The following is an 11,357-nucleotide window of genomic DNA, read 5'->3' as shown; positions in this document are numbered from 1 at the left end:
AACACATGGAACCACACATCCAGCTTCATAGTGAAATGTCAGATTTCATTGTTAAGGAAAGTAAGAAGACGAAAGATTTAAAGATCCTATGATTTCTGGTGTTTTCCTGTTAAACTGCTTTCTGCTGTTGATAGCAAACCATGATACCTGGTGTACTGAGCAAGTTCTTGTGTACGCAGACGATACCTTGTTTTACATGTATTTTTCTAAAGTAAAACATGTTTAATTCTGGATTTTCTGCAAAAATTTGAGGGACAATTGAAATGTCAATAACTTAGGGTCACGAAAAACTATGATATGAAATAGTTATTTCTTGCTTTTTTCTATCACCACTTTAACATTCATCCTAACAAGTTTTGAAATGAAAGAATCTGGTAAAGAAACATTTAAAAACTTAATATGAGATAAGAAAATTCAGGGAAACGGTTTTTGCATTTAGATAAAGCTGTTCCTGCATATCCAAACTTAAAAAGTATGTTTTGGTGTATTTTTATCTTTAAGATGGGAATCTGAAGTAACTGAGTTCATTCCAGTTAAATAATGTATACCCACACACACACACACAGACACACACAAATGAGAGAAAATCCACTTGTTTAAATTATTTATACAAAAGCCCATCCTGGTGTATCAGAGGGAGGGATCTCTACCCTCAGAGCATCACCGACAATTATTTGTTCAAAATGTTAAGAAACTAGCCCTTGTACAAGTAGACCCATGTACATACTCAGAGTCACAATGTGTGCTCGAATAACAGCTGAATAAAACACGTTTCATGCTGACAAACACGTTTGCCGTACAAAATTACAGCAGTTTTAATAAAAGTACAGCGAGACTAAAAATATTTTTCCATATAAAACGCCCTAGAAACGCACACTCTAAAGAAAAAGCTACCCAAATGGCGACATCCAGTTCATGAGTGTTTTTCAGCGGGCGATTTTCAATTCTGTACATTGTGAGTTAAAAAAAACAAAACAAAATAAATTAAAAAAAAACTACAAAAACAGTACATAGCACTTCAATTCAAACACATTACTCTTTCACATTAAATCTGTGTTTCACTTCCCAGGTTGAAAGTAGCGTATATAGGCACAGTAATTAAATTCATGAACCACGTTTGGTCGACACCGTTCCTTCTTATGTCACAACTCCGCTTGGACTCTAATTCCGGCCGATGGCGTCACTCTTGAACACATTCTCTCTCTCTTTTCTCAAGAAGACAGAAAGCTGCCGAGCATCAACGTTTAGTTTTCAGCTGTCAGTGGAAACAAGCTGAGCTCCTGTTCCTGCTGCATCTCCTCAACATGATCAGCTCAATCACAGACAAGTTAACATGGCGTCATTGTTCAGGGGAAACACTCAGATGTCGCTATAGAAATTTCAAACAAAGACGGCACAGAATAGAAATATGCCAACAATTCAATGAACCTGTGACTCTCGTCTGGATTTCAATTCGAATGATCGAAGTCCTCAGGCCCTGACAATAATTGTTGCATATTTGCTCTGTTGAAATTTAGAATATGTTGATGTTGGACAATAAAAGCACTTTATACTTTCAAAGAATTCATGGAGAAGGTTTTAAATACAGCTGAAGTCCATGAACAGAATTAGGTTCAGGACATGATTCAATGGTATCATTTCTCTATTATCCTACTAGTGTGAGTAAATGTTGAGTTTTTAAAGCTAAGTGGACCAACATCTGTTGAAGCTTGAAATCCAAAACACTTTAGAATGTATATATTTTTTTATATAATAAGGCTTTTTCCACATGAGATATTTTCAAATATGAAAAAGCAGAGGTGTAAATGATACGAATAAAAATGGCTTATTTCTATTTAGCTGCTTCAGTGTAAGTCTCCTGGTTCACGGTCATTGTTCACTAGGGATATAAAAAGGCCAATTCAATAATATTGTCCTCAAAAACACCAAAAATCATTCGAGTCAAAGAGAAAAAATCAATTTGACAATGTTATTTAGATTTCATCAGCATCACTGCAGATCAAGATACATCTGTAATAACAATTAAAACAAAGATGATTGTATTTCATTCAATCTTACAACCGTGTGTAAGAATAATACTTGAATTTTTTAGTTTAGTTTCTCTTTTAATGTCAGGAACAGGTTTTACTTTTTAAAGCTGCAGTCGGTAACTAAAGAAATTACCGTACTTGCACAATTTGAACTTAAATAATCAGAAATCGTAAGTAAGGATGAATTCATACTTACGGATGTGAGATCATCTCAGATCCTAGAGGAGAGCGGCAGATCGACCGGGTCCAGTTTCATTTGGACTAAACACTTACGGCCGCTTCATCTACTCTTTTGTCAGTTGTGTAAAAACCCAGCACCAGTTTCCCCACAAACCTTCAGTGTGTGAACTGGTCGAGATGTTTGTGCTTTTCTCTGTTGCATCCCAGTTTGATGGTTGACACTGTCATGGCGGCGTCTTCACATAAAGCTCGTGCCTGCGGCAGCTCTGCATATCAGATCTCTTCGTTCTCAGCTCGTGATGTGAGGAGGACGTGAAATACACAGAATGAAGTAGCACCGTCAGTGCAGCTAAAGGCATTCGACTTGTGGAGGCTCCTTCTGGTTCCACTCATGGCTGGAAGTAGAGGACTGTGTGTTGTCATTTAGCTCTCTGATAAAAAAAATCCATTCAAATCCCTCCCCCGCCAGTTTTTTAGGATGGCGAGGAGGTCCGGGGATCTGGCGTTCCATCATTTCTTCAGACACTGGTACATCAGCGCTCGTGGGTTCAGCATGTAGCGCTCGGAGTTGAGCAGCTTGGTGAGATACTGTGGCACCTGAGGCCGGGGGGACATGTAGGAGACACCGGGGCTGACGGCCATCACCTCCGCGATCTTCTGCTTCATCTCGCTTATCTCCCGATCCTGCTTCATCACCTTATCTGTAGAGCACAGGGACGTGTTTCATTCTACACAAATAGAGACTTATAACAGTCCTATTGGTTTCTGCTGACAGGCTTACATTCAGGCCCTGCCACAACCTGCTCGACGACTGAAATCTATGATTACAGACAATAGAAATCAGATATTCATATATTTGTGTGCATTCAGTTAAATATATAGAAATTGTTTATTTTATATCGACAAAAGTTATGTTTTCACGCCTAAATCTTGTCTCGCAATGACATTTGTACAAGAAATAAATTGTGCAAAATTTAAAGTGATTCAAACGAGTGACCACTGAGGTATGGAGTTTTAAATGAAGAATATACCAAGTGGAAATCCACCTTGATGGTTTGAGAGCTACTATTTTGGAGCCTCTAGTTTGGCATTTTCTCCGGCGCCATCTTGGTGGTTTTAAAAACCAGATGTAACCATATTTGGAGGAGAGGGGGGGGGGGGTGGAGCCTGACTGAGAGGACGCTGCACGCCCACCCTACACCTGAGAGCTTCTAGCTTATGTTGCACACAGAGAGAAAACTGATATGATATACGAGTGTGAACCTTGAGCGATCTCCAGCTGTCGGCGGGCGTCTCCCAGTGCGGAGAACAGGTCCAGTTTGATGCGAGTCTCTGCGCTCAGGTTGTACTCCAGATGCTGAGCCTTCTCCTGCATGGCCGACAGCGTGGACAGCAGCATGTCCGTCTCTTTCTCCACGCAGCGGTACTTTCCCAACGCCTGAGTCCAAGAGCACACCGACAGTGAGGACTAGTGCAAAACAGGAACACATGCATTTTGTTTTTACTTCCCGCGGTGACCACCTGAGGGAGTCAGCGCTTTGGTTTCTCAAGTGATTTTTAAAAGCATGTTTATAATTTCAAGTCGTTTTTTTCTTCAGTTCTTTTGGAAATGGAGAAAGTTTTGTCCACTTAAGGAACCAAAGCACCACAGAGCAACAATGATGAACGAGCCAGTCGCCAAACATGAAAGCTGCACAGTGATATTCTGACGGATGATTCTTTCTGCGTTAACATTCACTTTTACAGTTTTATTTTGAAGGAGTTGACCTGCACTCACGAGCAGTGTAATGATTGTATGAAAGACCTGGCGTCTGTTTCAGCATGCGTCATGTATGAGTGCGCCACTGAAATCAAACCACACAATACAACAATGACCAAACCTGATGAAAATAACCATGTGATGACAAAGAGCAATAATAGGACGGAGTATTTGGGCCAAATGAGAGAAATCTAATCTGAGATCTAGAGAATAAAGTCTAAATATGATATATATAAACGATTTTGGATCCTTAGTGTTATTACTATATTTACAACTTAATTCTGGCAATATTATAAAACACTTTCTCGTTACAGTCCAACTTTATCCTTGTAATATTTGGACTTTTTTTCTAAAATTAGGACTTTAAACTTCCAATATTAAACGTTTTTCTTAAACATTCTGACTTTTTCTTTAATGGTGACTTTATTATCATATTACAAATCCATATTCTCCAAATCTCAGACTATTTTTTTCTTGAACAAGGCCCTGACACTCCATGGTGCGATATGTTGACTGCAGGCCAAAATAAAATTTTTAAAACAAACAGTTAAACTTCCCACCATCATCAAGACCACGAATGTTTCTAATAAACTGTGCAGACACAAAGAATTGGAAACATAACAAAATAATCATGAACAACAACTAAAAACGGCAAAACTGCTACATGACCAAACTGAACACAACCAATCACTGGACCACTGGAGACTCACAGACAAACTCACAAGTTCATTCTGAAATAGAGGAAAACAAATACCTCAACATCCCTCTCTAGATCTACCACCCGATTCTCTTTCACTTGATTCTCCAGCTGTAGTTGTCTGTACTCTGTCTCTAGATCTTTTACCCTTTTCCTTAACATTTGGGTTTCACAGTGCTCCTGCCTGGTGTAGGAGACGGAGAGAATGACAGTTTGGAAGCGGTGAGAGAGGGGATTCATTCAAAGTCAAGACCAGATCACACAGAAAGAAAACATGGCATTTCATCAGTGTGCATCAACATAATAGCATTAACAAAGATATGCTTATTTGCTCTTTTTGGGGCCGAGAGACGATAAGATTGACTGTGAATAAAGATTGACGTCATGACAGCTCCCACAAGTGAAGCCAAATCATCCTGAGCACCCCCTGGTGGATGGCTGCAGTATAGGCTCATAAACCCCATCGCCTCCATGTTAGCAGATGGGACATCGGCCAAACTAAAAAGTCACAATACACGTTGAGAAAAACATTTAGGTAACTATTATAACACTGATCGTTTTTCTGGTAAGTTTGTTTTTAATTGGTTATTCAATGCTTTAAAAACGGGGCATGTTGTCATGATTGACAGATGACACTGACACGTGATTGGTCAAGCACATAGGTCGGCGGTTGTGCAACGGGAGGAAGTGCAGACACGGCTAGCCCTGCTCTTTAAGGTTTCCCAGTCTGCCTTCCAACACCTTTAAAGCTCCCTGTGATTCTGGATAAAACCAGGCTAACCGTTCCCCTCTGTTTCTAGTCATTATGCTAAGCTAAGCAGCCCCAGTAACCCTGCAGTAACTAACAGTAACTATTAACTGCAGCTAAACTAACGCAGCTAATGTCTAACCCTGAGCAAGAGAGCAAACAAGCATAGTTACTAACAGCAGAGTGTAATTGCACTCAGCTGTAAACGAATGCAGATCCAGTTTCTGAGGCATTGAACCTCGACGCTGACCATGTGATCTACCTGTTTGTGAGGCTCCGGGCTGAGCTGGCGGCCTCCTCCAGCTTCTGAGCCTGAACTTCAGCCAACTGCTTCTCAGCAAAGAGTCGGGCGTCCGTCTCCGCCCTGGTCTTCTTCTCCAGCATCACACCGCTCTGTTTGTCCCGCTGCTTGGTTTTAGTCAGACACAGAATCCTGCAGGAGAAAAAAACACACTCACTTTAATTTGGATAAGGTCAGACATGATATTACGTCTGTTTATTCTACTTCTGTTTTAAAGTGGTAAAGAGCATTATTATTTTTTTGGGTAAACCTGTGCAAACAAGAGAAATACAAATTTTAAAAAATTAAGAAAATAAAAGCTTGTATTATTTTTGGGCTGAAAAAACACACAAAAAAAGTTGGTGACACAGTTAATGTACAATATTCAGAATAGTGTGATAAAAACTCTGATGCATGTTCATCTCAATGCAGCAAAACATTAAAAGGTATATCATCAGATCTCAGTAAAATTATTATTTAATTAAAAAGAACGTTAAGCCACAATCAACCTGAATATGAAATGGCTTTAAGGGTTTTAATTGGATAAGAAAAATCTCCTCATCTCAGCCCCTGTGTTGGTTTTGCTCGTGGTGTGTGGAGCCGCCCACAGACAGAGACCCTTCCCCAGAGTCTTCATCACTCACTTGCCCTGCAGCAGGATGTTGGACTGTCGGAGCAGAGACACCTCCGGTCTCAGGCTCCTCTCGCTGTTGGTGAGGTTGCACATGTGACTCCTCAGCTCCTGCTCGCTCTGCCTGCTCGCCTGCAGCTCGCCCCTCAGCTTCCTCAGCTCCTGCTCCAGCCTGAAATCCAGAGAGAGACACAGGAGCGTTGATTTCACCGACACATGACTCATCTCACACCGAGCTGAGGCGGATCATCCCAGTCTTACTTGTTCGTCTGCTCAGTGTGGTGGTTCTGAGGCGCTGTCTTGTCCGCCACGTCCCGGTTGGGGCTGACCGTTTTGGAGCTGGACCTCTGTTTCTTCTCGGTCCTCGCTGCAGGTGGAGACGGCGTGTTCGTGCTGCTTTGAGTTTTGGGCGAGGAGCTTTTGGCCGCCCGGGTGGCTTTGCTTCCCTGCTCCTCCTGAGGTAGATGTTCCGAGGTGGCAGAGGATTCTGGTCCCCCTGCACCACCGGGCAGCAGATCTCTGGACTCACCGGCGGCCCCGTGTTTGGTCGACGATTGCCGCCGGTGCGACTCAGCTGACTTCACCTCCTGCACCCCCTTCTCCGTCACTCTCTCCTCGCTGCGGATCTGGAGGCAGTCCACAGTGTGAGCCTCATCCTGGGCCACGACAGCACCGTTCTGACACTGGTACTGACTCGACTCGGGCTTTATCTTCCATTTGGAGTCTGCAAAACACAGGAACAACTAAAGGTTATTGCCATCCCTATATTGCATATGTAGTCACAGCCATTCACTTCTGTTCTTCAAAAGTGTTGATTCTGTTTTCTGTTTCCCTACAGTAATCATGTTGCCTCAGCGTTAAAGAACTGACCTGATCTAAGCTGAATTCTACACCAGGGATTTAAAAATCTAAAACAGAGGGCAGCCGAGAAAGTTCATCTTCATCATTGGGTGTGTTAGCTGCAGACAAAGATTCCTCAAAGGTGAAGCTGTGGCTGAGCAGGATGGACTCACCTCCAGTTTATAAGAACAATAAAGTGCATGAAAATGATAAAAGCAGCAGAAAACTGTCCACTTACATTAAATTAAGCTGCTTCAAATTACACACTCATACATATGAGTTCCCTGAAGGTGCATAGATCCATGAATGATTCCCTGGGAATGTTTACATAATATCCAACACATCTATGTCAGAGCATGACCGGAGAAAAAACCATAACCTTCTTGATTAAGGTAATTATTGATCCAGACACCCAGTTTCTGCTCATTTGTAATAAACCCTGCAGAACAGAGATGTTACTTTGAGCGTTGATCACACGAGAAAAACCAGCGCCACCCACAGGAACCTCTGATCTCTCACCGCCGGAATCTTGTTTGACAAATAAGACACATTTAACAGAGCAAAAGGGAGTGTGTAGTTGTGAGGGTTGGTAGTTGAACTCACTGCTGCTGCCGTCGGCGCTCGTCTTGGGGAAGACCTGCAGGCCCGGGGGGAGCGAGTGCTGCAGGAGGTGCATGTGGAAGTCGTTCTCGCTCTGAACAGCTCTCTGTATGCGCAGCTTGAAGATGTTGGTGAAGTAGCAGGTGGCATCAAACCCCAGATATACCACAGGATATCCAATACTGCACGTGCACACAGAGGGGAGACACTTAGAGTAAGCGTGCTTGGTTGTAAAGATATAAACATCTTGGCTGACAGGTTTGTATTATTAATGCTTACTCTATTAATAAATGCATGCATAATTAAATCTTTTAAATCCTACTCGGCTGGCGTTTGGCTTGTAGCATAAAAGTGAATTTGCTCCTGTAATCTGTGGCACACAAACACGGAGGCTGGTTCTCGACAGCACACGTGGGATTCAGAGAAGCAATACTGATGCTGCTTTTTTTTATTAATGACAGCTCAGTTCATTTCACGCAAGATTCCTCAATATGGAGGCGTAATCAAAACAGGCAGACGTACCAGTGTGCAGCGAAAAGATGAGACAGGTTGGCGTGAGAGGTTTTCAGGTCCTTGAGTCGGAGCGAAGCCTCTGTGTACACGAGTATAATCCACAGGGACACCGTGGATATGCAGATGCCCTTCTCTGAAAAGACATCAAATAATAATCAGATGTGAAGAGATGGAGAAAAAAAACCCTCATAAAACTGATTTATTCAAATAAAAAAGCGAAAATATTGATAACAAACATGTTCTCCTGACTCACCTGTGTGCCATATGTAATTGAACAACACGTAGGTGCTGGCCACAAAGAACAGCCAGTGCAAAGGAACAAAAATCAAACAAAAGATGTCCAGAGTGAAGGCAGCGCAGACGAAGACCACACAGATCACCTGCAAACACAGAAACACACCCAGTTTGAGTTAAAATGCTCCTCATCATCGCACACAGCCTGGAATGACACTGCAGGGGGGCGTGGGGGTGGGGGGGGGGGGGGGGGGGGGGCGGGGGGCGTCTCACCAGCCCGTGGCAGTGGAACGTTGTGTACACGCTGCCGAAGAAGAGCCAGCATGGCCACAGGTACTCCAGTCTGAATTCAAGGATGAAATCCGCCAGCAGCACCACAGTCCACATCACCATAAACTTCAGGAAGGTGTAAGCACTGGAGGAGCGATACAAGAAAAAGAAAATCACATGAAATTTGCCTTTTAAATGTCAAATATCAACATGGCGGTGACACTAATGTGCAGTCCAGCCTCTTGACTCCAGTAAATATAGACGTGGAAATACGCCTCTTTGGCCGGGACATTAAACACACACTCACACACACACACAAACACACACTCGCCTAAGCTAATAAAACGCTTGGGGATCGGATACGAGACGTGAAGCCTGTAATTGAGCAGCTGCATCTTAAAAGTGCAGAACATCCTCTCAAGCAGAGGCGCACGGAGAACAATGACTGCTCCCACATTCATTTTCTCTGGCGACCACGAGCCAAACAGGAGCTGTGGTTTCCTCCTTTGTTCTGCCCGTCCATAGGCTGCCATCACATCACCCCCTTCTTTGTTTGGTAACCATGGCGATATTTCATCTGGAGGAGAGAGGGAGCTCCACAGCATCCCATTACACGGCCCCATCATCAAATCTGCCTTTTAATAACACACGTAGAGGAGGGTGTGTGGTTTAACATCTCCTTATGGGTTTTTTTTTTACCACAACATGTAAGTTGTTTCCCAATCATCTTATATCCGATGGAATTATCTGACCTGGAAGAATCATGTGGGCAAGGGAAAGCAACACAGCAGCTTAAATCCCGATTACATATTCAAATTGGCTTATAATGGCACTAAAAGAGATTATTCTAACTCACATCATTGCTATTGTGAACGTTATCATCAAAAAAAGGTTTACTTCATCTTTTAACAGTGGAAGCAAAGATAAACAGAGCAGCACAGCATCTTAGATTCTTTACGTGAGCACAGATTGGACGTTGCGTGTCATTTAAATGTGTGTATATAAATGTATCCCGCTAGTTATTTCATTATTAATGTGAAAAAGAACAAGTTATTCCACATCGGAAAGGATCAGTTCAATCCTTATCATAAAGGGAGAACCACAACATCTCAAATCTTCCTTTGTAGTATTACTAAACTAGTGTATTTTAATTCATCTCCCTGGTATCCTCACTAGTAATGTAAAATGAAAAGTAATTCCACAACAAAATGCAATATTTCATATTAAAGAGACGTGAGGCAGGAGAGAGCATCTTAAATTCCCAATACAGGTTTGAATTTGCCTTATGATTCCATGGATTATGTATTTTAATTAGATATTTTAAAATAATCACAATAGCTCTCAACATGCAAAATAAAATGTGTGCAACAACGCAAGTTTTTTAAAGTCAAATATCTTGAACATATTTTCTTACAAATTTAAGTAAAATATACAAAATAAATAAAACAATGCTTATTTTTCCAGAAAAGTTAAATCCAAATAAAAATAGCTTTGTTATAATTATCTTTATTATTATTATTTGCTTTACATCTTTCTTACGTGAAACAATGGCTCATAAAACAAGTGGCTTCTTCCTCCTGCATCTTTCTTTTAAATCAAAAATAGTATATTTTGGCCTTGTCTAAAACACAAGTACTAATATACATCTGGTACACACAGCAGATATTTGTACACACAGCAGCAGACTATAGGGAACAACAGGCCACGTTCACTTCCACAGCTGCTGATCCGTGTGAGTGTGTGTGTGTAAACAAAGCAGGATGAAGTCACCACATGATGAAGAGAAGCTGGTGGATTTAACAACGCCTCGCAGACACAGACAGACAGGGGCTGATGAGGCAGACAGGTGACAGCGATGACATCTCACACAAAGACCACAGCGGCTGCACATCTACCTCTCAGACAGACGCTCCGTGATCTTCAGCTTCTTCATCTTCCGCAGCCTGCTCGCGTCCACAAAGCGTTTCTTCATATTATTATGATTATTATGATTATGGCTGCTTCCTCTTCCTCCCGCCTCTTCCTCTTCCTCTGCTGCTCCGCGCTGTGTCTCGCCGACAACAAAAGACAGATCAGAGCGAGAGACTACATCCGAATACCAGAGAGAGAGAGAGATGCGTCTTTGTGGCAGAGGATGTTCAGTTCAACCTGTGATGATGATGAAGATGAGGACGAAGAAGAAGAAGATGATGATGATGATGATGTCTGGGAACAAATAGAGGCGACCAGCGGGTCGGCGCATGCGCAGTAGAGGGTGCACCTACCAGTGCTGGACGCAGGAGGGGAGCAGATCAGCACACTGAACACACCATTATAATAATAAAAACAATATTATAATAATAATATTGATAATTATACAAACTGCTTTATAAACCCATTGTAAAAATGTGTATATATTATCAATGTTTATTTATTAACCTTTGTGTCACGCCCATCTGACCCTTGTGTGTTTCAATGGTACAGTTGCAGTCAACACATATAGTTACTTGCATTATGTTTTACTTCAATAAAAATGTATGAACGTATGAATGTCAGATTTTAAACGGATCATGAGAAAGTTGTTGAAAAGCCAAAT

At 41.9% G+C, this 11,357-nt stretch overlaps 1 protein-coding gene across 1 annotated transcript; it reads right to left on the bottom strand.

Annotated features, from left to right (window-relative positions):
- Nucleotides 1-600: 600 nt before the first annotated feature.
- On the bottom strand, nucleotides 601-11,045 carry si:dkey-12h9.6 (macoilin). The gene is made up of 11 exons (XM_053445807.1): nucleotides 10,678-11,045; nucleotides 8,786-8,927; nucleotides 8,532-8,658; nucleotides 8,288-8,411; nucleotides 7,769-7,947; nucleotides 6,587-7,049; nucleotides 6,339-6,497; nucleotides 5,677-5,847; nucleotides 4,724-4,850; nucleotides 3,474-3,648; nucleotides 601-2,911 (listed from the first exon to the last, which is right to left on the bottom strand). Exons 1-11 carry the CDS (start codon nucleotides 10,752-10,754, stop codon nucleotides 2,721-2,723), a joined length of 1,935 nt encoding a protein of 644 aa, XP_053301782.1. The 5' UTR covers nucleotides 10,755-11,045; the 3' UTR covers nucleotides 601-2,720.
- Nucleotides 11,046-11,357: the final 312 nt, after the last annotated feature.

This window comes from Pleuronectes platessa, chromosome 17 (genome assembly GCF_947347685.1).
Source record: "Pleuronectes platessa chromosome 17, fPlePla1.1, whole genome shotgun sequence".
NCBI lineage: Eukaryota > Metazoa > Chordata > Actinopteri > Pleuronectiformes > Pleuronectidae > Pleuronectes > Pleuronectes platessa.
This window is presented reverse-complemented; position numbering and strand designations above follow the sequence as displayed.